We start from the raw sequence: 25,396 nt of genomic DNA on the forward strand, positions 1-25,396 counted from the left end.
AGCTCAGATCCGTAGGGCATGACCTGGGTACCCCAACCAAACTGGGGTTTCTGCCGCAGAGCTCCCGACTCCAGGAGCCAGCCTCTGAGCCCCTGGCCCATGCAGAGCAGATCTCAGATGACTGGGCAAGGTGGCAAAGGGGAGACCTGTGGCTCGCGCAGCTGCAGTGAGCGCTTGGTGTCCTTGGCGGCTCCTCAGTCAATCCCAGCTGTTCCTAGGGTCACTCTGAGAGCTGGCGGTGTTTGCGTCTGTTTACAGATGAGACTACTGAGGCTCAGGGAGGCCATGTGACGATCCCTTCTGGGTTGACTACACGTTTATTGAGCAACTGCTATGTGCCAGGCACTGAGCTAGGTGGTGGGGATCAAAAGATGTGCTACACCGTGTCCATCCTTGGGGTTCACCATGCAATAGGGAAGAGATCCCTAAACAGATTATTTCAAACCAGTGTGGCAAATGACAAAAAAAAAAAAAAAAAACATGCCCCAGGGGCACACAACCCAGTCCAGGGTTCAGGGAGGTCAAAGAGGCTCCTTGGAGCATGTGACATCAGCATAAGGCCCTCAAGGATAAGGAGGATAAACCAGGCTGGGTGAGGGTGGGAAGACCCCAAGTAAAGGGACCAGCCTGGTGTAAAAGAGCCCCAGTCCCTGTTTGCAAAAGGATGCTGACTTGAAGCTGCTTGGCTGGGGGAGAGAGGGGGCATTTGTACAAGGTGGGGCCAGAGAAAAAGACCAAGTTGAGGTCATGGAACAACACCAGAGAGTTTAATCACTTAACCATCAGCACTTGAGAGAGGATGGGGAGGACGGGGGAGGGGGGTGGGTGGGGGGGGTGTCAGATTTGTGAAGCAGCTTGTCAAGAACAGCTGTAACCATTCGAGTGTCTCTCCACCTCAGGTGGGTGCTGCCTCTTGAGGGGCATTACTCTTGCTTTAAGAAGGTTTAATTAGCTTGTCTGCAGACACTCAGAGAATCAGTTCTTGCCCAGAGCTCCCTCTGTGCACACGGGGTGAGTGCGCTGGGGAGTTGGGGAGGCTAAGAAGATGCTGGGAAGGCAGACCTGGCCTGGGGCAGCCCAGGGCTTGTCCTCAGTGCCGGCACACAGAGAGGGGGTGCGCGACGTTGATTGTCGGGTTGTGTGTCTGGGGCTCCTGGTGGCTCCCCAGGGCGGGGGCGATGGCTCCCGGCCCAGGGTCTGGAGGTGAGGGACGGCGGTCCCAGAAGGGGGCTAGGAGAGGCCGCCTCCAGCTGGGGGCACCCCTGCCCCCGAGACTGAAGCCCGGAGGGGCGAGGAGGCTCCGCTCCCGGGGCTGGACCGGAGAGAGGCGGGTGACTCCTCCCCGGCCCCGCCGCCCTGGGTCGGGGAGCAGGGCAGGGCGCTGCGAGAGCCGCAGCCCTTTCCGGGGGGCGGGCCCAGAGGCGGCAGCGCCCGGCTCCTGCCCCGACAGGTGCGCGCCGCGCGCAGGAATGCGGCCGGCCTGATTCACCAGCGCCTCCTTCCTACCTGCCTCCCGCCCCATAAAGCGGTCCCCTCCCCGCCGCCGCCCGCCCTCCCTGCAGCCCGCCCTCCGCACCGTCCCGGCTCGCCCGCGCGCCGCATCTGGAGCCGCCGAGCGGAGCCCAGCGCGGGGAGGGCGCGAGTCAGCACCAAGGTAAGTCCAGCCATCCCCCCGCACTCCGCCCGCCCCTCCAGGGCCCCGAGCCGCCGAGGCTGGGCGCTCTCTAGGAGATCTCCGAGGGGAGAAGCGGAAAGGGAGTGCGCACCCCAGCCGCTGGCAGCCCCACGGGGGAGCTGATTGGTGGACCGGCGGCTTTTGTTTTCCCAGCTCTTCCTTTCCTAAAGGCCAGCCGCCCGGGGCAGGTGCCCAGCCTGCCCCGGTGTGTCCAGGGGACCCCCGGGGGAAAGGGAACAGGCAGAGCTGGAGAAGGCGCTTGGTTGTCAGACCTCTGGATGGAGGAGGGCAGCAGGGAGAGAGGTCTGGGAGTCGGGTGGGAGCTTGGGAGAAGTGGTGGGCAGGGTCCCGGCGGGTGGCCTACTGGGCTGGACACTTCTGGGGTTCAAAAAGAAGCAGCCCAATAGAGGCAGAGGCCCTCCGATTTAGCTGGGTGGTGCCACTGTCCATCTGGGGTCTGGGGACTCCCTGACTCTCCTCTCCTCCTGGCTGGGTACACGCCTGCCTTGCTCCCAAAGTCAGCTCAGGAAACCCTTCCTCCAGGAAGCCCTCCTGACCTCACGGCCCACCACTGTGACCTCCTCCAGGGCCAGCCACCCCCCCGCCCCCCGTCCCCACCCTCTCAGCCCCGGGTGGCCCTGTCTGGTTGTAGGTGGGGGCCTCTAGATGGCTCCTCCTGGGCTCCTTCTCCCCAGTGGCCTGGCCACACCCTGAGCCCAAGGCTGGACTGGGTTGTGGTTGCCTCGGACCACAGCTGGAAGTGAAGGCTGCGGGTCTCTGTCCTGGGGGGCTGAGCGGGTAAAGGAGAGCAGGAGGGACAGTGGGGAAGGGGTGTCTGTCTGTCTCCTTGGCCTTGAATCTGCAGGTGATAGAGGAGCAGAGGGGCCAGAGGATAGGGAAGCAGGAGGGAAGAGAGCGGTGGAGGGTGGGTGCGGATGTGCCAGGCGGGGGCTCCCATGGGGTAGGTATCAGGAGAACACTGAGCCCATGTTATGTGGGCCATAGCATGTGTCCAAGAGTATGTATGTCCCCGAGCCTGCCAGACTGGGTGTGCCGCTATGTGATAACAGCGGGTGGCAAGCACTCACTTCCGGGTCCGCCTGCTACATAAAAAGGCCCCGCGCCTGGTGGGACCCGGAGTAGCCTGGAGAGTTCGTGTCCCAAGGGCTCTGCCCGTGCCGCCACAGGCACGTCTCCCAGGAAGCCCACAGTCCTAACTCTTACGTGAGATATTATTTTTCCACCCACCAATGACTACTTTGAAGACTTTTTAGGGAGTCCCCTTGGTGGTCCAGGGCTTCCCAGGTGGCAAAGTGGTAAAGAGTCCGCCTGCCAATGAAGGAGACACGGGTTCGACCCCTGGGTCAGGAAGATCCCCTGGAAGAGAAGATAGCAACCCACTCCGGTATTCTTGCCTGGAAAACTCCCATAGACAGCGGGGCCTGGTGGGCTCCAGTCTGTGGGGTAGCAGAGAGTCAGACATGCCTGAGCATGCATGCAGTGGTGGTCCAGTGGCTAGGAATCGGTGCTCTCACTGTCCGGGCTTGGGTTCAATCCCTGGTCAGGGAACCAAGGTCCCACAAGTCACTTGGTGTGGCCAAAAGCAAAAAAGCTTTTTAGGCGGTTCCCTGGTGGCCCAGTGGTTAAGACTCCATGTTCCCAAAGCAGGGGGCACAGGTTCATTTCCTGGTTGGGGAACTAAAATTTCTCATGCTGCAAGATTCAGCCTTAAAAAAGAAAAAAAAAAACTTTTAAAAACACAAGTTGAGTCAAACACAACACTCGGTGTGCATCGCTGCTATTTTAGTCTCTGAATATAATGTGAAGGTTAAATGGGGCAGGGGGTCTGCTGCTGCACTGCCCCATCTCATCTGGACAAAGGGGATCAGGCGGTCATTCCCCCACTGGTTCCCATGCAGATTAAATGGCGATTATGTACGTAACATGCTGGGCCCTTGCCCATTGTGTGCCCAGCCTGTGGGCACAGGAGAGTGAGTAAGAGCCCGGCTGGGAAGTGCCTGTACCTGCATGTGTAATGGTGCCCCAGGGAGGCCCGGGGAAGCAGCCAGTATTGTGTAGCCTGTGGGTGTGGTGCCTGTGCCCCAAGGCTGCAGGAAAACCATTTCCCCCCCAAGAAGCAGCCCTTCTCAGCTGGCTTGGGGCACCCTTACCCCAGGCCCCTCTTAGAGGCGGGCTCCTCCCCAGCTGACCGCCTGCGGATGTGTTGGAGCTCCTGGTGGCTGCCTCGGAGAGACGGAGGCATGCCCTCCTGCAGCCCCTCGGGTCTCCCCAGAGCCTGGGGGGTGCCTGCCCCACAAGCCAAGGATGAGGGCCAGTAGGCATGGCCTAGTCTCGGGCTGCTGGGTGATTGGCTCTGGAGAAAGCAGCCGGGGCGGTCACTCTTGCCCTCAGCTCTGCCAGGCCAGGCGCCTCTGGCCAGCCCCTCTCTTCAGCAGGCTGTCCATCTTGAAATGTTCTCAGGGATGTCACTGAGAAGGTCACAAATGACTTGAGATAGTTTAATAGTTGAACCAAAGGGGCCTTCCCTGGATCAGTGGTAAAAGAATCTGCCTGCCAATGCAGGAGACACGGGTTTGATCCCTGATCCGGGAAGATCCCACTCGCCGAGGAGGAGCTAAGCCTGTGTGCCACACTATTGAGCCTGTGCCCTAGAGCCCGGGACCCCTAAGCAGAGAACCCACCGCAGGGAGAACCCTGTGCACCGCAACTAAGGAGAAGCCCATGGAGCAAGGAAGACCTAGCACAGCCAAAAACAATGAATAAATAAATCATTTAAAAAAAAACAGTGAAGCAAAGGCAGATGGGGTGTCCTGGGGTGGCTGGCAGTGTGTGTGTGTATGAGTGGGCTGCAGGAGTTTTTAATCCCCCTCCAGGCTAACTTTCGAAAGGGTGATCTGCTCAGGATCCCCCCACTCAACTCGGGCAGGCACAGGTGAGGGGACGCCCTCCTCTGATGGGCCAGGCAGCCATTACAGAACTTAGCTGAGTAGCAAATCATGTCCTCCCTTCCCCAGGCCCCAAATACTGCAGAGGGCCCCCTCCTCCTGGGCTGTATCCCATCACCGAAGGGCAAGTAAGCGGGCCAGGACCCTCTAGGGTGGCCCTGTCCCTGCCAAGCCTGACGCAACCCAGTGGGGTCTGAAAGGCGAGGGTGGAAAAATCCCTGGTCTGCCCTCCGGGGAGCCCAGTACAAAAGGCCTAGCACTGGGACAAGCTCAGAGCCCAGAGTCCTCGGTGGTGAGAGGGTGGGGACCTCCCTGGCAGGGCGTAGGCCTACAGGGCATCTGGCCATTCTAGGGATGCCAAGGAAGGGGGCAGAGGAAAAGAGGGATCAGGGGTCCTGGGCCCTACCACTTGTAGGCCAAGTGGCCTCAGAACGTCACTAAAGTTCTCAGAGCCTCAGTTTGTACATCTGTGCAGTGGGAACGGTGGAGCTCTGACGAGGACCCAGTGAGCTGACACGTGGACCAGGGTTGTCAGGCATCGTGTGTCAATTGTGGGTGTTTTACAGGAAGAGGAGGATGGCAGGGCCACATCCCAGCCCGTGGACCAGGCTGCTGCTGGCAGCCCTGCTGAGCGTCAGCTTCCCCGGGCACATGGGTGAGTCAGACACACCCCTGCAGCACCCTTCTTGGCGGGGCCTCAACTTTCAAGACACTGCCCTTAAGGTAGCAGGGTGTGGGGGGAGGCTCTCTGTCTTGCCCAGACCCTCACTCAGCCATTCAACAAACAGCCACCACCCACTTCAAGGGCTGCGGAGCCATGATCCTGAGCTGCGTGGCCCAAGGGAAGCGCAACGAGACTTGGTCTAAAGGAGGGGAAAGACATCCACTCAGAGAAGGCAGGAGCTTTCAGGGTGTGCTGAGGCCTGGACAGCGGAGTTGAAAGATTTTATGGGAATTTGAAGGAGAGGAAGGTGATCATCACCAGCTCTCTGAGTGTCTGCAGTCTGCAAAGGGCTCCTACTGATAGAATAGTGCCTGTCCGTGGATGCCATGGCTGGCAGCTCAAAGCAGTCCATGGTGGGAACATTTATACTTTGGAAATCGGTAAATGCTGCAAGTCAGGGCTTCCCTGCCCTCACCAGAGACACTGCTAAACATTAACAGCACTCCTTTTCCTGAGTCCAGGGGCCCCGCCCACTAGCACGAGCGGGTCCTCACTGTGATTTTTTTTTTTTTTTGGTTATCTCACAATTTCTTTTTTTTTTTAATTTTATTTTTAAACTTTACATAATTGTATTAGTTTTGCCAAATATCAAAATGAATCCGCCACAGGTATGCATGTGTTCCCCACCCTGAACCCTCCTCCCTCCTCCCTCCCCTCACTGTGATTTTAACTGAACAAAACCAGAGGGTATCCCAACCTCTGGGGAAACTGAAGTTTCACCTCCTTTATTTATTAAAAACTCACCATGTGCAGGGCATAGGCTTGGCACTAGGGACACTGATCAACGAAACACAATCCCAGAGGAGCAGGCAGGGTGGCTGGTTAGGGTGTCCCCGCCAGCAAATGGGCCAGCGCCTCCGTCTCAGCCCCTACCCTCCTTCCCTCCAGACTTGGGTGGAAAGTCCCAGTTTGAGACCTGGCTCTGCAGGTTGCTAACCACATAGCCATTGGCCTCTGTTTCTCCCTCTGTATCTTGGGAGAGAGTCCCTACCTCTTTCAAATGAGGATGCTTAAGGGAAGGGCTTGGCCCTGGGTGAGACCCATCTCAGTGGGCCCACCCCGCTCTGCTCCGCAGCAAACCGCTGCAAGAAGGCCCAGGTGAAGAGCTGTACTGAGTGCATCCGCGTGGACAAGGACTGCGCCTATTGCACGGACGAGGTGTGTTGCTGCGCAGCCCGGCCACCTCCCCAGCCTGTGCGCCCCACCCCTGGGCTCTGGCCAAGTCCACACTTGCCACACCCTCGGCCCAGCCTCGGGCCAGGTGGGCGTGGGAGAACGGGCAAGGGTTCAGGAAAATCAAGGGGTGTAAATCTGGGGTTAGGACAGCAGCGGGGACGGGCACTGCCCCCTGACTCCGTCTCCTTCTGGCCAGGCGTTCAAGGAACGGCGCTGCAACACCCAGGCCGAGCTGCTGGCTGCCGGCTGCCGGCTGGAGAGCGTGGTGGTCATGGAGAGCAGCTTCGAGATCACGGAGGTGCCTGGGGTCAGGGGTCGGGGGAGGCAAACTCAAGGCTGGCTGCTTATGGGGTGTTATGGGGTCCTCTGGCTGAGCTGAGCGGTCTCTCCGTTAGATCTGGAGAGACCCTCCAGCCAGCTGTCCCCCTCCCTTGGGCACAGGAAAGGCAGATCGACACCATGCTGCGCCGCAGCCAGGTGTCCCCCCAGGCGCTGCGGGTGCGGCTGCGGCCGGGCGAGGAGCGGCACTTCGAGCTGCAGGTGTTCGAGCCCCTGGAGAGCCCCATGGACCTGTATATCCTCATGGACTTCTCCAACTCCATGTCTGACGATCTGGACAACCTCAAGAAGATGGGGCAGGATCTGGGTATGGAGCGGAAGACTGCGGGGCATGGAGAGGGTGCCCCCCGCCCCCAGCTGCTCAGGAGGCCAGGGCTCAGGCTAGCTATACCCACTCCTCAAGGAAGGACAGGACTTCTGAGCACCCCAAGAACTCCTTCTCCCCGTTCTCAGAGGAGAGTCCTGGCCAGACCCCCAATAACCATTCAGCAGTACAGAGGGAGGGCCCCACTGGGTGGGCCCCAGACCCCCTCTGGTCCTTTTTGGTTTTTTTGGCTGCACCGTGTCATGTGGCTTGTGGGATCTTAATACCCTGACCAGGGGTCAAACCCTTGCCCCTGCAGTGGAAACCCAGAGTCCTAGCCATTGGACCGCCAGGAAATGCCCTCTTCTGGTCCTGACAAGGAGGGTCCCAGCTGCTATGAGGCTAAGTCCGAGCTCAACAGACGGCTGGTCCAGCTCCCCACCCACCCCCTCCAACTTGCTGCATGCATGACTCCAGGTCTCCTGAGTCCCATTCCCTTCATCTGTAAATAATGACAGGGCTGCTGTGTGCACGAGCTGATGCCAAACATGCAGAGTGTTGATGTTAAGTTATTAAGTTATTCTTCCTCTTCCTCCTTCCCAAACCAGCCCCCAACACCTATGTAGATGTGGGGTTCTTGGGGCTCAGCTGCCCCTTCTTTTTGTTTTTAAAAAGTTTATTTATTTTTAATTGAAGGATATTGCTTTACAATATTGCATTGGTTTCCGCCATGCACCAACATGAATCAGCCATGGGTGTACATATGACCCCCTCCCTCTTGAAGCCCCCTCCACCTCCCACCCATCCCACCCGTCGAGGCTGTCACAGAGCCGCCCGGGGTTGAGGTCCCTGAGCCACACAGAGAATCCCCCCCCAGCTACTATTTTACACATGGCAGTGCGTCTGCTTCCGTGCTACACTCTCCGTTCGTCCCACCCTCAGCTGTCCCCTGTCTTTCCTACTGATGCCCAGCTCAGGTCCTGAGGCAGCTCACCAGCGACTACACAATAGGATTTGGCAAGTTCGTGGACAAAGTCAGCGTCCCTCAGACGGACATGAGGCCTGAGAAGTGAGTGATCGACCGAGTGGACAGGGGTCCTGGCCAGGTGGCCCACCTCCTCTCCACCCAGGCACTTTGAAAATCTTGGGGTTGCACTGAGCCAAGGGGGTGGTCCACAAGGAGAGTGGGCGCAGGGCATGGGGGTCTTCTTCCCTGACTTTCTCTCTCCCTGACGCTCCCCTTCCCACCTTCCCAGGCTGAAGGAACCCTGGCCCAACAGCGACCCCCCCTTCTCCTTCAAGAATGTCATCAGCCTGACGGAAGACGTGGAGGAGTTCCGGAATAAGCTGAAGGGGGAGCGCATCTCAGGCAACCTGGATGCCCCCGAAGGAGGTTTTGATGCCATCCTGCAGACGGCCGTGTGCACTGTGAGCATGGGAGCCTCCTTCCGGCCTAGACCAGGGCTGTGTTTCTCTACAGAGCTGCCCACTGGCCTGCTCTGGTGCCAGGCTGGAGCCCCCATGCCCTCAGACAAGCTCAGAGCCTTTGGGGGACCCTCAATTCCAATCCAAGTTTAGAGGTGTTGGGGCCTGAGCAGTCTTACCCTGGTTTTGTCTTGGTCACCAAGGCGGACCTGAGCCTCGGCGTTCTGGAATCTTAAGTGCCCCGAGCCCAAGCTCCCTGCTAATACCCATCTCCAGCTGTGCTAGAGGAGGACACTTTTTACGTGCGCATCAATTTTTTCATTTAAAAAATAATGCACTGATGTTATAGACAATTTGGAAAACAAAGAACAGAAATTGCCCATAATTCCACCACCATCACAGAGCCAGCCAGCTGCTTGCTACCCCGCCAGCGTGCATCATTCCCTTATGTAGTCGAAATCAGTGCAGATTATAGTTCTGCCCTTTTTTTCCCCCGCCTATTGCTTTTATAAACACGGTTTCCAAAACCACCCTATATATTTCTCAAACAAGTGGCCATGCGCTGCTGTCCCTGTTTTAAGTTTTTTGTTGAACATTGTGTGGTGTCCGTTTTTCTATGCAGTTGAGAGATGCTGGCAGAGTGATTGAGACCTTGAGGGGACAGCTGGCTGAAACTGGCTCCCATCTTGCATGGTGCCCGCTGTGGGTACAGTCCCTGCGTCCATTTCCCGCTCCCCATGGCTGGTTTCTGTGTCCCTTCCCCACCCTGGTCATCCTCCCAGCGCTGTTTGTCATGAGCGTTGCTGACGGAGGCTGTGAATCCCGAGTCCCTGCTGAGCGCTGCGTTGGGATGCGCCTGTGCCATGGCAGTGTGCGGCGCTGTGATGTTGCCGTCAGCAGGCCGCCTGCTCCACGGGCACCCCCTTCTTGCTCTCCCCAGAGTGACATTGGCTGGCGCCCTGACAGCACCCACTTGCTGGTGTTCTCCACCGAGTCGGCCTTCCACTACGAGGCCGACGGGGCCAACGTGCTGGCCGGCATCATGAGGCGTAACGACGAGGAGTGCCACCTGGACCCCACGGGCACCTACACCCAGTACAAGATGCAGGACTACCCGTCGGTGCCCACCCTGGTGCGCCTGCTCGGCCAACACAACATCATCCCCATCTTTGCCGTCACCAACTACTCCTATAGCTACTATGAGGTGAGGGGCTGGGCCTCCCTGGGCTGGGGGAGGGGCCCACCCCCACCCCCACCCCCACCCCCACCCCCACCCTCCTTTCTTTCCTTCCGAAAACTTCGGATGGGCCCTGGTGGGAAGAGGCGGTCATGTGCCCATCCTCCAACCCCACTCCCCAGCAGGCGGGAGCTGAGAGCGTCCTCTACCCGCAAAGTGGGTGAGCCCCAAAGCTCCTGTCTCGATCCGGAGCGATGACGCTCATCAGAGGCTGCGCCCCGGGCCCGACTTTCTCCCCCACAGAGGCTGTCGTCGTATTTCCCCGTCTCTTCACTGGGGGTGCTGCAGGAGGACTCGTCCAACATTGTCGATCTGCTGCAGGAAGCCTTCAACGTGAGGGCCAGTGCGGGCTCCAGGGTCCGAGGGCGGCGGGGGCGAGTGGGAGAGATGGCTGAATGACAGAGGATTGGGAAACAGGATGGAAGGGCAGAAGGGTCTCCTGCGGTCCCTGAGGAGCCCCCCCGGGCCTGGTCCCAGGCTCCTGCAGGCTCTGCTCCCATGACCCCCCAGCACCCAGGCCTCCATGTAGGTAAGACTGCAGCTCAGGCAGCCAGGCCACGGTGCATGGGTCTGGGGCCCACCTCCCAGGTCATCGATAACCTGCCCCCTTTTAGCGCATCCGCTCCAACCTGGACATTCGGGCCCTGGACAGTCCTCGAGGCCTGCGGACAGAGGTCACCTCTAGGATGTTCCAGAAGACGGACACAGGGTCCTTTTTCATCCGGCGAGGGGAAGTGGTATGCCTCCGTGGGGGCCCTGAGACAGGGGAGGACGGGGACAGCGCCCTGCGGGGTGGGATCTACCCAAACAGAGATCCAGAGCGTGACCTCCCGAGTCAGACAGATCTGGGTTTGAAGCCCCTGGAGCAGCCTCTTGGCTGAGCTCTGCACTGCCCTTGGGTGAGCTCTGCACTGCCCTTGGCTGGTGCTCAGCTGTAAAGCGGAAATCAGTCAGCATGGAGCCCAGGTTGCCCAGCTGAATGAGCGGGCCGGAGGCAGCCCTGCTTACTGTCAGGCCCTTGTTGTCCTGACTCTGCCTGGAGGAGCGAGTTGGGAGCCCTGAGCAAGGGCAGGCAGGGAGCTGGGAGCCAGGGGCCAGACACATTGCTGAAGCTTTAGGGCCGAGAACTTTCAGGTAGAACTGCCATCCTGGCTGGTCTAGCCAGGCCTGCCTCAGCTAAAGACGGGGTCCCTGCAGGGCACATACCAAGTGCAGCTGCGGGCCATCGAGGACTTGGACGGGGCTCATGTGTGTCAGCTGCTGGAGGCAGACCAGAAGGGCACCATCCATCTGAAGCCGTCCTTCTCCAATGGCCTCCGGATGGACGTGGGCATCATCTGTGATGTGTGCTCCTGTGAGCTGGTATGACACGGCCCCGCCCAGGGGGCGCGGGCAGGGAGAGGCTTAGCTGACTGTCCGGGGACCCGAGTAACAAAGCAGAGCTCCCTTTTTTGGGGTGGCGGCAAGCATCTCCCCCCCCTCCCCTCTCCACCCCACCACGATTTCATTCCAGCAAAAAGAGGAGCGGTCATCTCGCTGCAACTTCCATGGGGACTTCATGTGTGGACACTGTGTGTGCCATGAGGGCTGGTAAGTGTGGTGGGGGTGAAGCCAGCACCCAGGATGCCAGCAGCTCCCAGTGAAGGGGCCCGCAAGTGCTTGATGCTGGGCATACCATGGAGGCAGGCTGAGGAGGGGGTGGCAGCCAGGCATAGAAAAGGCTGAGAAAGGGGCACATCCAGTTGCTGGATTAAATTCAAAGAACTTTGAAAAACATGGATATGGGAATTCCCTGATGGTCCAGTGGTTAGGACTTGGTGTTCTCATGGCTGGAGCTGTGGGTTCATTCCCTGATCCGGAAACTTAAGATCCTGCAAGCCATCCAGTGCAACACCCCCCCACCCCCCAAAAAAACCCTGGATAATTCTTGAAAAAATACCTGGACCAGTCCATTCTGAAGGAGATCAGCCCTGGGATTTCTTTGGAAGGAATGATGCTAAAGCTGAAACTCCAGTACTTTGGCCACCTCATACGAAGAGTTGACTCATTGGAAAAGACTCTGATGCTGGGAGGGATTGGGGACAGGAGGAGAAGGGGACGACAGAGGATGAGATGGCTGGATGGCATCGCTGATTCGATGGACGTGAGTCTGAGTGAACTCTGGGAGTTGGTGATGGACAGGGATGCCTGGCTTGCTGCGATTCATGGGGTCGCAAAGAGTCGGACACGACTGAGCAACTGAACTGAACTGATATCGGATTATCTCTGCAAAGTCATTTAAGAATCAGGACAGGGTGTTGTGGGTCGGGCAGAGGGGGAGGCTGACTTTGCCCTCCATCCCTTTTGAACCTTTAGTATCTGAGCCATCCTGGAGAAGGAAATGACTACCCACTCCAGTATTCTTGCCTGGAAAAATCCCATGGACAGAGGAGCCTGGCGGGCTACAGTCCATGGGGGCGCAAAGAGTCGGACACGACTGAGTACACAGCACATTTGAGCCATGGGCCCCTATTCCCTGAGCAGAAGTGAGTCACAAATGAGTGATAGTGAGAGTAAGGGCTTTTCAAGCTTCAAGACATTGAACAGATTTGTCGTGACTTGAGCGGACAGAGGGAGGGTCTCAGGGAACTGAGGTTTGAGTTCAGTTCAACCACTACTGTCTGCTTAACTTAGACCCATTGAGAGCCTCAGTTTCCTCATCTGTAAAATGCGACGGTGAAGGCCCAGCCTTCTTGCTGGGCAGTGGGGAAGTGACGGGCTCATCCCGCAGGAGCGGCAAGACCTGTAACTGCTCCACCGGCTCCCAGAGTGACCTGCAGCCCTGCCGGCGGGAGGGCGAGGACAAGCTGTGCTCCGGGCGGGGCGAGTGCCAGTGTGGCCACTGTGTGTGCTATGGCGAAGGCCGCTACGAGGGTCAGTTCTGCGAATACGACAACTTCCAGTGTCCCCGCACCTCTGGGTTCCTCTGCAATGGTGAGCTGCTGACCCAAGTGGGGTGGTACAGGGCTTTGGGGGTGGCCTGGGTGCCCAGCCCACACCCTGCCCCACTGGTTCTCCCATCAGAGCCCAAGTTGGGACGGCCACACCAGGAGTCAGAATCCGCATGTGCAGGCCAGATTCCCTGAGCGCCTCCCCCAAGTCCAGTCCCAACCTGGACCTCTCTCCTCCTCCAAAAACTTGATGCCCAAGGCCCCTACCAGCATGACATTACTCTTATGTTTAAGACTCTGGCTCCCCTGAGGTCCTCCAGTCCACACTCACCTTCTTCTCCACTCTCCCATCCCACTAGGGTGGGTACTACCCAGCGCGGTCTCAGGGATTTGTGCTATAAGGCATGGTGATCTTTCCTCTCTTGGAAGGTGCTACATCTCTGGCAGGCAGGGCCTGGGGTAATGCATCCCACAGGGCCCAACACAGTGTGGGTCCAGGCCAGGGGCCCATAGGCTGGCCAGAGTTTCTGGAACTGGGCAAGGGCCACAGAACCCACAGGGGCCACGTGGAAGGACTGACTGGGTAAATGGAGGAGATTGAATGAAAATCCACTCACCAAATACTTATTAAATCCCAACTGTGTACTTGCCACTGGGGGTCTACTCTTTCCTTCATTCTTGCTTTTATCTGCCTTCTCTTCTCTTTACCTGCCTACCCCACAGTGCACTCAGAGAAATGAAGGGAGAACCCAGGATGTCTGGAGAAAGACAGGTATTTAGCACAGGTGGAGCCATGAGATAGGAAGGGAGGGAGATGCTGCTGGAAAGGAGGCAGGGCCAGAGTGTGAGGGGTTTGGATTCCAGGCCAGGATGTATCCAGTTTTAGTCTAGTCCACACTTTTTCTCGGAGAAGGCAATGGCACCCCACTCCAGTACTTTTGCCTGGAAAATCCCATGGGCGGAGGAGCCTGGTAGGCCGCAGTCCATGGGGTCGCTAAGAGTCGGACAAGACTCAGCTACTTCACTTTCACTTTTTACTTTCACGCATTGGAGAAGGAAATGGCAACCCACTCCAGTGTTCTTGCCTGGAGAATCCCAGGGACGGGGGAGCCTGGTGGGCTGCCGTCTCTGGGGTCGCACAGAGTCGGACACAACTGAAGCGACTTAGCAGCAGCAACACACTTTTTCTTAAAGGGCCAGACATTAAATGTTTTCAGTTTTGTAAGCCAAACGCTTTCTGTCACTGCTGCTCAGCTCTTTGTAGCAGAAAGCAGCTATAGGCAATACGGAAGCAAATGAGTGTGGCTCTGTTCCAGTAACACTTTTGCAAAAGCAGGTGGTGAGCTGGATTTGGCCTGCAGGCTGCAGTTAGTCAACCCCTATTGTAGCAAAGATATTGGACTTTATCCTTTGGGCAAAGGGAGTCATTGGAGGTTTTAATTTCATTTTCTCTTTATATGTTAACTTTGTATCCAGCCACCTTGCTCAACTAACTTATGTAACCTAGCAACTTATCTATAGATTCTTCTTGCTCTTTGGGGACATTTCTGATAATGTCCCCAAATAGCAAAATACCAAAATAACTGGCAAATAATGACAGTTTTTTGTTTCTTACTTTCCAATACGTATGTTTTATTTCTTTTTCTTACCTTATTGCATTGGCCAGGATTCATCAAAGGTTCTTAAATAGGGGAGACATGTGACTGGATTTGTGTTTTGGGGTGATCACGCCATCTGCAGAGTGGAAGGTAGAGGGCAGAATAGAGCTGGGGGAAATGGAGAGAAGGGAACTCCAGGAAAGAGAGGAAGAGACGGCTCTGCCCATGGCTGGAGACAGCCTAGCTCCCGAGGCAGCCCCGCCGGGTGGGCAGCCTGGACTGCAGGAGCAAATGTGCCTCTCCACTCTCGCCTCCCCTTCTTTGCAGACCGGGGACGCTGCTCCATGGGTCAGTGCGTGTGTGAGCCTGGCTGGACAGGCCTGAGCTGTGACTGTCCTCTCAGCAACGCCACCTGCATCGACAGTAACGGGGTGGGCCAGGGCCTGAGGCAGGCAGCGGGGGGCGGTGGGCGGGGCCCCTCGCAGACAGGGATGGGGCGCAGCTGGCTCATGGGGGCCTCCTTTTGCCTCAGGGTCTCTGTAACGGGCGTGGCCACTGCGAGTGCGGCCGCTGCCACTGCAACCAACAGTCGCTCTACACGGACACCGTCTGCGAGATCAACTACTCAGCGGTGAGGCCAGACTCGCTGGGTGTGGGCTCGGGGACCCATCGCCATGGGAGCTGCCCAAGGGGGTGAGGTTGCGGGAGCGGGCCTGGCAGGGGCCACCCAGCACAGTACCCGTCTGCCCCTCCTCTTTGCCCACCCAGATCCACCTGGGCCTCTGTGAGGACCTGCGCTCCTGCGTGCAGTGCCAGGCCTGGGGCACCGGTGAAAAGAAGGGGCGCACATGCGAGGAGTGCAGCTTCAAGGTCAAGATGGTGGATGAGCTGAAGAAAGGTACAGGGCAGGCAAGAGAACTGGGCAAGGGGAGACTTCTAAGAGGGGGGGGTGTCACTCATCAGGGCGGGGCTGTAGAGCCGGGTAGGGGGCTCGTAGTCCAAAGTGAGGACAGGCAGAAGAGGGGTTCCAGGCCTGGGGAGTGGTCACAGAATCCAGACTGGGCACACAGACCCAGGGAGGGGACGCACAGTCTGGCCAGGGCACCCAGTCCTGGGGAGGGGGCCATGAACATAGCGAAGGCACAAAAACGGGCCCTGGGGCACACAGTCTCCTTTCCTCTGGGTCAGAAAAATGTTCTAGAAGCCCAGCTCCTGAGTGATGCCCAGGACAGGCACAGATTTGTGGGCTTTGACGGTCCTGGGCAGGGCAGCCCCCACTTCACCGCCCCCCGTGTGCACAGTCTGCCGGGAACTCACATTCTTCCCCAGGGAGAGGCCTCCTCCCCTCCACCCCGACCCTGTGATGGGCAGGGTGGGGCCCCAGAGCAAGGCTGTGGTGAGGTGCGGACCCCTTGCCAGGCCCTGAGGCGCTCCAGGCTGGGGTCGGGTGCCCTGCTGACCGTCTGTGTCTGCAGCGGAGGAGGTGGTGGAGCACTGCTCCTTCCGGGACGAGGAGGACGACTGTACGTACAGTTACACCGTGGAGGGGGACAGCGCCCCCGGGCCCAACAGCACCGTCCTGGTGCAGAGGAGGAAGGGTGAGCCGGCGGGCCGGCAGGGGTGGGCCTGGGTGGCCTGTCAGACCCGCGTCGGGGGATGGCACTGGCTCCCTCCTCCTCCTCTTTCCTCCCTAGAATGCCCCCCGGGCACCTTCTGGTGGCTCATCCCCCTGCTCATCTTCCTCCTCCTGTTCCCGGTCCTGCTGCTGCTGCTCTGCTGGAAGTACTGTGCCTGCTGCAAGGTGGGGGCTCCCCGGTCCCCACCCCACTGGGGTCCCTGTAGGGGCAGAGGCCAAGGGAACCCACACGTTCCGCCCAGCTCTGGTGCCGTCCCCACCCCAGCCCCTCGCCTCCGCCAGCCACCAGTGGCTGGACTCCTGGGAGTCCCTGGCCCGGGGGTCAGCCGCATGCAAAGGGTCACGAGAACCAACAAGAAGGAAGGAAGGGCTCTGCCCACCAGGAGCTGGCCGTCTCCCTGGGAGGAAAGACCGGAGACAGGAGAGTGCAGAGCATGGCCCAGTGTGGGATACTGAAGGGGGCAGAGGCGCCCCTATGGCAGCCCCCAGGGTCGTATTCATGCGTCTTACAGGGAGAAAGTGTTCTGTGATCAAATACTTTTGAGAAAGTGGTTTCTCCTCTGCAGGGCTTCTCAGAGCCTTTGAGCTAGTTGTTTGCATAAGGAAACTACATGGGGAAGGAATTCAGTGCTTCCCAAAGGGGTTTGATCACAGAACCTTTTCCTTTCCAGAGTAGATGGCGGGACCAGAGTCCCAAGGCATGCATTTTGGGTACCCTCTGCCCCTGTTCACCTCTGTGCCCACACCCAGGCCCCTGTAACTGCCTGGATATCCCGGTGTCTGGGGAAGGCACTGCTAACCCCTCTGGACCACTGGCGTGGGTGGGAGGCGGTGGCCGGAGGGACTTCCCTGGGCCGGTGCGGCCGTCTCAGCTCTCATCCTCGCCCTCCTTGCCTCCTAGGCCTGCCTGGCCCTTCTCCCTTGCTGCAACCGAGGTACGGGCCTGGCCTCGGCGGGGGCGGTGGGCCTCTGACAGCTCCTTCCTTCAGCAGGGGTGGAGGGGAAGCAGGGTGCCAAGTCTGGGACAGAGGCCGGGGACCGTGGGAGGTCCCACCTGTGGGGTGTGGTGGGGGAGGGTCTAGGAAGCAGCCCCTCAGCCCCGTACTGAGGCCTAGGTCCCACAGGTCACATGGTGGGCTTCAAGGAAGACCACTACATGCTGCGAGAGAACCTGATGGCCTCGGACCACTTGGACACGCCCTTGCTGCGCAGCGGGAACCTCAAGGGTCGCGACACGGTCAGATGGAAGATCACCAACAACGTGCAGCGGCCGGGCTTCGCCTCGCACGCTGCGGGCATCAACCCCTCGGAGCTGGGTGAGGGCCGGGGCTGGGCACCGCGTCTCCTGGCGCTGCCCTTGGGGCCTGGGGCACGTTCACCACTGCTCCCCGGTCCGGGATCCGGCGTTTCTCTTTTCTCTGGGTATCAGGTGCAGGCACAGGGCTGGCCACCTCCTACCCTTCCTGAAGTGTATACGCCCCCGGTGCCCCCCCAATCCGAGCCCGGCTTCCGGAGGAGGCTTCTGTGGTGCCCATCATGGCGGGACTGACGACCCCCCTCCTCGCCTGCCCTAGTGCCCTACGGACTGTCCCTGCGGCTTGCCCGCCTCTGCACCGAGAACCTGCTGAAGCCTGGCACGCGAGAATGTGACCAGCTGCGCCAGGAGGTGGAGGAGAATGTAAGGAGCTGGTCCCAGGCAGTGGGCACGTCTGGGCCAGGTGTGAGCTGGGTGGCAGGAGGGCAGAGGGAAGCTGCCTTGGAGCCTGGATGTGTCCGGGTGGGAAAGAAGGGCTTTCTCGGACACATGAGTGGCTGGGGGTCCCCTCGGATCTGCCCCCCATGAATGCTTCCAGCAGGGTAGATCCACTGCGCGTGCCTGTGGCCACACCCCCAGCCATGCCCAGGAGGTCCTCTGGGTGCAGGGGCTCCCCCAGGGCCCCAGCCTCACAGCCCTCCCTTGCCCGGCAGCTGAACGAGGTGTACCGACAAATCACAGGCGCTCACAACCTCCAGCAGACCAAGTTCCGGTGGGTCCTGGGCGCCCAGGGTGGGGTTGGTTGGTGGGGGGGCGCTGCTCCCATAGCTGATGCCAGGGGATTTCTCCCAAGCAGATAATCCCTGCCCCTTAGGGACCATCTGGCTCACAGTCTTCACTTTGTCCCCCACAGGCAGCAGCCCAACGCCGGGAAAAAGTGAGTCGAAGACACATCCGTGGGCAGTACCAGCCCCAAGTCCCACCTCCCCTGTCCCCACCTCCCCCATCCCCACTTCCATCTCCATCATTTCCACCCCATGGGAGAGGAGGGCTGTCCGGGTCTGTCCTTCACTGAACACATACCCATACGAAGCCCTCACCGAGAGCCAGCCCCTGTATGAGAGCAAGAAACCCACAGGGAAACGAGCCAACCCAGTCCCTGGCCTCACACGGGCAATAGCCCCCACCCAGTACCAGGGATGGCCGGTGCCCAGAGCCAGCCCTCCTCTGAGGCCAAAGGCCTTGATCCTGGAGGCGCCGCTGGTTACCAACCAGCTGGTCCAGTGGGTGACGCACTTCTTTCCCAGTTCCCACCCCGAGTCCCAGACCCCCCAGGGAAGAGTGGGGTGGGGTTCAATACCAAGAAGACAAAGTACAGCTCTCACCGGGCACATCACTGTCAGTAAGAACCATTGAGACTGGCACTTTGAGTGTTGACCACCGGCCAGGCCTTGTTCTAAGGACTCATGTGTGTGGTTATCTTACTCAAGTGGGTGTCATGGCTATTCCCATTGTATAGTTGAAGAAACTGAGGATCAGAGAAGTTAAGCAACTTACCCAAGGTTACCTAGCCATTAAGACAGAGAACCAGGGGAATTCCCTGGTGGTCCAGCAGTTAAGGCTTCCCAGGTGGCTCAGTGGTAAAGAACCTGCCTGCCAGTGCAAAGGACAAAAGACACGGGTTCAGTCCCTGGGCCTGGAAGATCTCCTGGAGTGGGAATGTCTACCCACTCCAGTATTCTTGTATGGAAAATTCCATGGACGGAGGAACCAGGCGGGCTACGGTGCATGGGGTCACAAAGGGTCAGACACGACACAGCACAACACAGGAGCAGCAGTTAAGACTCAGGCTTTCGCTGCCAGGGACCAGGTTCAATTTCCATGCGGTTGGGTTAAAAAATATATATATTTTAAGATGAAAAGCCAGGATTGCAGCCAGGCAGTCTGGCCTGTCCCCTTGGCATCTTTGCTGCCCCGCCTCTACATGTGCGTCATCAGCCCTTCTGGGAGAGGTGGGCAAGGAGAGGAGCCTCCTCTCACAGATAAGGACCCTGAGGCTGCAGGGGGCGGCGGCAGGGCCAGCCCGGGCCTCTGCGTCTGTCTGGCTCTGAAAAAACTGCTTTTTGCTGCCTGGAATCTTGTGCCCCAATGCAGAGAGGAAAGGCAGGAGGGGTGGACAGGGATGCGTGGCAGCCTCCCAGCTGGCCTGACACCCCCCACCCGCCCCGCCCCCAGGCAGGACCACACCATTGTGGACACTGTGCTGATGGCTCCCCGCTCGGCCAAGCAGGCCCTGCTGAAGCTGACGGAGAAGCACGTGGAGCAGGGGGCCTTCCATGAGCTCAAGGTGGCCCCCGGCTATTACACGCTCACCGCAGACCAGGGTAGGTGGGCAGGCTCCCTGTGCTCCTCCCTCTCAGCTCCCACCCCCGTGCAGCCCCCTGACCCCTGTCTGACGGCTCCCCACCAGATGCCCGGGGCATGGTGGAATTCCAGGAGGGTGTGGAGCTGGTGGACGTGCGGGTGCCTCTGTTTATCCGGCCCGAGGACGACGATGAGAAGCAGCTGCTGGTGGAGGCCATCGATGTGCCTGTGGGCACCGCCACCCTCGGACGTCGCCTGGTCAATATCACCATCATCAAGGAGCAAGGTCGGTCAGGATGGGGGCCAAAGGGGACTCTGGGACCCTTGTCTCTCCTCACATCCAAGTGGAAGTGGGACCTGGCCATGTGGCCTAGGCAAGCGACTGAACCTCTGAGCCTTGGTTTCTCCATCTGCAAAATGGGTATCTGGCTCTTGTGAGGGGGTTGTGGCTGTACCTCTCATAAGTGCTCAGTATGGGGCTTCTCTTATCATCACCAGAGGGTACTGAGTTCTCCTGGGGCCGTCCCACGACCCTCTCCTTCTCCTGTGGCCTTTGAACTTGAGACTAAATGGGTCCCCAGGATGCCAGGACATCAGAGCAAGAAGGGACCTGGGGCTTTTTCTGCCCAGGCCTACCTAGAGGGCGGGCAAGGCGTCACACCACCATCACCTACCTTGCCTTCCCTGCTAGTTCCTCGGGGAACCTGGACTTGTTCATAACCATCCTTCCGGCGTCCGGAGGGCCTGTTCTGGTTGCTGACCCCTCCTCCCCACTTGCCGCAGGACTTAGGCCTGCTCTGCCCCGGCCCTCGGTCTCAGCACTCGTCTCTGGTCTTGCCGCTGCCTGGCCTCCCTTCTCTGCCCCAACTCTTCCAGGATGTCAGCTGGACACTGTTCCAGCCTTGTCAACTTTTCCTGGAAGACTTTCCCAGCACCTCTGTCCACCCTCCCCAGAGAGCAGAGGGGTGAGGGGTGAAAAGCAGACTCCTGAAGTCTGGACCGGGCTGGGCCAGAGGGAGGGCAGGGGCTGAGAGGGGGACTGTGGTCAAGACCCCTGACCAGCGCCTGGCTCCTTGCAGCCAGCGGGATCGTGTCCTTTGAGCAGCCCGAGTACTTGGTCAGCAGCGGGGAGCACGTTGCCCGCATCCCCGTGGTCCGGCGCATCCTGGACAGCGGCAAGTCGCAGGTCTCCTACCGCACGCAGGACAACACCGCCAAGGCCAACCGGGTGAGTCCTTGCCACGAGGTCAGGCACATCCCAAGGGCCCAGTGGGGGCTGGACACAGTGGCATCCTGGGTCTCTGGATGCTGGTTGTGCCACAGGCTTGCCTCCCAAGGACACGTTTCCCCTGCCACCCTGCAGCAGGGGCATCAGTTCAGTTCAGTTGCTCAGTCGTGTCCGACTCCTTGCGACCCCATGGACTGCAGCACCCCAGACCACCCTGTCCAACACCAACTCCCGGAGCTTACACAAACTCATGTCCATTGAGTCGGTGATGCCATCCAGCCATCTCATCCTCTGCGTCCCCTTCTCCTCCCGGCTACAGTCTTTCCCAGCATCAGGGTCTTTTCAAATGAGTCAGGAAGATCTTCTGGAGAAGGAAGTGGCAACCTACTCCTATTCTTGCCTGGAAAACCCCATGGACAGAGGAGCCTAGTGGGCTGCAGTCCATGGGGTGGCAAAGAGTCGGACACGACTGAGCAATTTCACTTTCACTTTCACCAAAAAGGCCAGTGATGCCCTGAATAAGGCCTCATCATGTCCAGACCATCCGTGTCCCCCTTGCAACATTCCAGGATCCACCCGGACACTCTTCAAAGAAATAGACTGCCCCCTCTGCCATGGCCCAGGGACTCTGGCCTTGTTGACGGGGGATCACAGGCCTTATGTCCCCAGGCTGTCATTGCCAGGCAGGCCCTCTGTCAGCCAGGCCATAGGACCAATCCTTCAGGGCAGGGAGGGCCTCGTGGTGGGCTGGTGTCAACTTTATCACTTTTTGACAACTTAATCACTCTCAGACAACAGCCATGTCCCTGCTTAGTTTGGCTTATATGTCTGTTTTTCTAAATTAATTACCAACGTTTTGTGTATTTTGATTTTTTTGGCCATGCTGCGTGGCTTGTGGGATCTTAGTCCCCCAAACAGGGATCAAACCTGGACCCAGGGACCTGGCAATGAAATTGCAGAGTCCTAACCACTGGACTGCCAGGGAATTCCCTATTACCATTACCAATTTTTTTAAATTAATTTTTTTATTGGCATACAGTTGATTTACCATATTGTTTTTCTGCTGTACAGCTAAGTGAATCAGTTAAACATAGACATATATCTATCCACTCTTTTTTAGATTCTGTTCCCGGATAGGTCATTACAGAGTACTGAGTAGAGTTCCCTGTGCTATACCATAGATTCTTATTAGTTATCTATTTTATACCTATTACCAACATTTTAAAAGTAGAAATATTCATATCAAAACTTCACTGGACTTTCCTCTTGGACTAATGGTTAAGATGCTGCGTTTTCACTGCAGGGGGCATGGGTTCGATCCTGGTCTGGGGAAGTTCCATATGCCACAGAGTGTGGCCCAAAATTAAAAACAAAACAAAAAACTTCACTCAAAAAGTAATAAAGGTTAGTCGCACTGGCCTGCAGACCCACTTGGCAATCATGAGAACAAGTGTGCGCACACACCCTATTCTTTATTTCTTTTTATAGGTAGGAATAGTTCTTATTACTGCTCTAATGCTCCCAGTAAAAATTCCAAAAAGAAATTTGTACAACCATAACGTCACTGAAAGTGAAAAAGTGAAAGTGTTAAGTCGACTGCTCAGTCATGTCCGACTCTTTGCGGCCCATGGACTGCAGCCCACCAGGCTCCTCTGTTCATGGGATTTCTCCAGGCAAGAATACTGGAGTGGGTTGCCTTTCCTTTCTCCAGACGATCTTCCCCACCCAGGGATCAAACCTGAGTCTCCTGCATTGCAGGCAGATTCTTTACCGTCTGAGCCACTAGGGAAGCCCTTTATAAAGATCCTTTGGTAGTGAACTATGTTTTTTAACATTTTAAAATATTTCTCAACTTTTTATTTTGAAAAACTTCAAACCTACAGCAGAATGGAAAGACTAATAAAATTAGCACCCATTTACTCCTGACATAGATTCACCCATTGTTGCTAGTTGCTTTCTCTTTCTATACAAGTGTATACATGTATGTATATACAGATATATGCCTGGGGGTATAGCTCAGTGGTAGAGCGCATGCTTAGCATGCATGAGGCCCTGGGTTCAATCCCCAGTACCTCCATCCTTACATTTTTGAGCTTCCATGGTGGCTCGGACTACTAGCAAAGAATCCGAATGTTAGCTTACAGCGCCACCTAGTGGAATTATGTGAAAAGGCTTCCCCCTACACACTGCAATCTATCTGCCCCATATAGGTACACATTAATCCCAAGACGTTCAGGAAAAAGCTCTAGGGCATTGAAAAATAAAAACTGGAGGTAATAGAAGCACCCCACCCAGAAGGCAGGGCCGGGGGGCTGGTGGGATTCAGACTTCAGAGCCCCAGGGCAGGGAACAGTTCTCCCTCCTAGATGAGGCCTGCAAATCTCAGCTCCCCTGGCTGAGTGCCTGCCTGTGTGGGACCCCCCCCTGTATCTGCATCCTTGTCTCTCTGTACCTTGGTTCAAATCCCAGCTCCACCACAACTACCTGTGTGAACTTGGGCATCTTTCTTTACCTCTGTGTGCCTCAGTTACCTGATCTGTAAAATGGGGACAGTAATATCTCTACCTCACTCTGCCCTGAGGAAGAAACGAGCTAATATCTGTAAAGTACTTGATGCACAAGAGGTGCTGTATAAACAGGAGCCATTCCGTGTCCACGTGGGAGAGTCTGCGTGAGGGTCTCTGCACTGGCTGTCGGGTGGGGGTGGAGCATGTGGCCCTGGCTCATCTCCCAGGCCTGCTCCAACTCTGACCCCTTCCCATTCCTAGGACTACATCCCCATGGAGGGTGAGCTGCTGTTCCAACCTGGGGAGACCTGGAAGGAGCTGCAGGTGAAGCTCCTGGAGCTGCAGGAGATGGACTCCCTCCTGCGGGGCCCCCAGACCCGCCGCTTCTACATCCAACTCAGCAACCCCAAGTTCGGGGCCCGCCTGGGCCAGCCCCAGTCTGCCACTGTCATCATTGGGGACCGAGGTAGCCGGAGCCTGGGGTCAGGTTAAGCAGGTGGGGAGGGAGGGCTGGGGCTTCTTGACAGTCTCAGCCGTAAAAATACAGAAAACTCAGTTAAATTTGAATCTCAGATAAATAACAACTCAACTTGTAGTATACGTATATCCTATATGCTATCTGGGATATACTTATTCTTAAAAAGTATCTTTGTGTGAAATTCCAGTTTAACTAGGCATCTTGTATTTATCTGGCAACCCTGCTCTCAATCAGAGAGACCGGGGTCATGTGGCCACAGGCCTGCCACTGGCTGGGAATCCCACCATTAGGCCTTAGCCCTTTGACTTCAGCCTTAGTTTAAGCTAAAACGCAAGTGTTTCAGAAGGGGTGAAACACTTCTTATGGGCCCTTAGCTTCCAGTATAGTGGGGCCTGTGAGCCCACCCTGGAGGGGAGGTTTGCCAAAAGGATGGGGGCGGAGGAGGAGTCTTGGGGTAGGGGAGAGAGGAAGGGCGTTGGGAAGAGAAAATGTTCTCTGTGGGACACTCCTTGGCTGCCAAAGGGACAAAGAGAGCAAGCCCTCATCCCTCTGGAGACCCTCCCGGGTCCCCCTGGAGCAGGGGGAAGGTTCAGTTCAGTTCAGTTCAGTCGCTCAGTCATGTCAGACTCTTTGTGACCCCATGGACCGCAGCACGCCAGGCCTCCCTGTCCATCACCAACTCCTGGAGTTCACTCAAACTCATGTCCATTGAGTTGGTGATGCCATCTAACCATCTCATCCTGTATTATGACCTTCTCCTCCCACCTTCAATTTTTCCTAGCATCAGGGTCTTTTCAAATGAGTCAGTTCTCATCAGGTGGCCAAAGTATTGGAGTTTCAGCTTCAACATCAGTCCTTCCAATGAACATTCAGGACTGATTTCCTTTAGGATGGACTGGTTGGATCTCCTTGCAGTCCAAGGGACTCTCAAGAGTCTTCTCCAACACCACAGTTCAAAAGCGTCAATACTTCGGCACTCAGCTTTCTTTATAGTCCAACTCTCACACCCATACGTCTGATGTGATGTGAGGGGGAAGGAGTCTTGGTGTTTAACTGGGCGTCTGGTGCCCCCTGGTGGTGCAGATGGGTTCCTGTCCCCTCAAGCCAGAGAGGAGTCTCTGCTGACTGCCTTGCCCCGGCTTGACCCCCTGCAGACGAGCTGGACCGGAATGTAATGAACCAGACCGTGTCATCACCCCCACCGCTCCGGGGTGACCTGGGTGCCCCACAGAACCCCAATGCCAAGGCTGCTGGGTCCCGGAAGATCCACTTCAACTGGCTGCCTCCTCCTGGCAAGCCGACAGGGTACCGGGTAAGGTGGGGGGCGACAAGGGAGGTGGATGGGAGGCTGGGCATATGCTGCAGAGGTGGGCCTGCCGAGGCCAGAGAGGGCCCCAGGGAGAGGAGAGGGCGTGCTTGGCCTCAGTGGGTGGGGAACCCCCATCGGCCCCTGAGGGAGGAAGAAGTCCCTGGAATGTGGCCCCCAGAACCCGGAAACACCTGTGCCCTATGCCAGCCCTGCTGCATGCGCCTGGCAGGGCACTCAATCCCTCC

The 25,396-nt window shown here is 57.6% G+C and overlaps 1 protein-coding gene and 1 non-coding gene across 3 annotated transcripts in view; both read left to right on the forward strand.

Moving 5' to 3' along the window:
- The first annotated feature begins 993 nt into the window (after positions 1 to 993).
- The window catches only part of ITGB4 (integrin subunit beta 4), a 33,200-nt gene continuing 8,797 nt past the window's right edge, over positions 994 to 25,396 (forward strand). Inside the window, exons 1-29 of one of the 2 annotated variants that reach the window (XM_055575159.1) lie at positions 994 to 1,011; positions 1,527 to 1,654; positions 5,208 to 5,296; positions 6,441 to 6,523; positions 6,738 to 6,839; positions 6,983 to 7,187; positions 8,157 to 8,253; positions 8,441 to 8,612; positions 9,550 to 9,813; positions 10,090 to 10,179; positions 10,461 to 10,583; positions 11,044 to 11,208; positions 11,360 to 11,436; positions 12,617 to 12,819; positions 14,702 to 14,805; positions 14,907 to 15,005; positions 15,143 to 15,272; positions 15,850 to 15,972; positions 16,069 to 16,175; positions 16,912 to 16,945; positions 17,135 to 17,326; positions 17,585 to 17,688; positions 17,979 to 18,037; positions 18,179 to 18,202; positions 19,501 to 19,649; positions 19,736 to 19,915; positions 20,709 to 20,857; positions 23,626 to 23,830; positions 24,997 to 25,154. In XM_055575159.1, coding sequence (XP_055431134.1) covers positions 5,218 to 5,296; positions 6,441 to 6,523; positions 6,738 to 6,839; positions 6,983 to 7,187; positions 8,157 to 8,253; positions 8,441 to 8,612; positions 9,550 to 9,813; positions 10,090 to 10,179; positions 10,461 to 10,583; positions 11,044 to 11,208; positions 11,360 to 11,436; positions 12,617 to 12,819; positions 14,702 to 14,805; positions 14,907 to 15,005; positions 15,143 to 15,272; positions 15,850 to 15,972; positions 16,069 to 16,175; positions 16,912 to 16,945; positions 17,135 to 17,326; positions 17,585 to 17,688; positions 17,979 to 18,037; positions 18,179 to 18,202; positions 19,501 to 19,649; positions 19,736 to 19,915; positions 20,709 to 20,857; positions 23,626 to 23,830; positions 24,997 to 25,154 — 3,477 coding nt within the window. In that variant the 5' untranslated portion in view covers positions 994 to 1,011; positions 1,527 to 1,654; positions 5,208 to 5,217. Of the gene's footprint in view, positions 1,012 to 1,041; positions 1,655 to 5,207; positions 5,297 to 6,440; positions 6,524 to 6,737; positions 6,840 to 6,982; positions 7,188 to 8,156; positions 8,254 to 8,440; positions 8,613 to 9,549; positions 9,814 to 10,089; positions 10,180 to 10,460; positions 10,584 to 11,043; positions 11,209 to 11,359; positions 11,437 to 12,616; positions 12,820 to 14,701; positions 14,806 to 14,906; positions 15,006 to 15,142; positions 15,273 to 15,849; positions 15,973 to 16,068; positions 16,176 to 16,911; positions 16,946 to 17,134; positions 17,327 to 17,584; positions 17,689 to 17,978; positions 18,038 to 18,178; positions 18,203 to 19,500; positions 19,650 to 19,735; positions 19,916 to 20,708; positions 20,858 to 23,625; positions 23,831 to 24,996; positions 25,155 to 25,396 lie in introns of those variants that run through there. The other variant, XM_055575160.1, reaches the window with a different exon arrangement.
- On the forward strand, positions 22,863 to 22,934 carry TRNAA-AGC (transfer RNA alanine (anticodon AGC)). The gene has a single exon. It is a non-coding gene; the product is annotated as a tRNA-Ala (tRNA).

Source organism: Bubalus kerabau, chromosome 4, assembly GCF_029407905.1.
Source record: "Bubalus kerabau isolate K-KA32 ecotype Philippines breed swamp buffalo chromosome 4, PCC_UOA_SB_1v2, whole genome shotgun sequence".
Classification (NCBI taxonomy): Eukaryota; Metazoa; Chordata; class Mammalia; order Artiodactyla; family Bovidae; genus Bubalus; species Bubalus kerabau.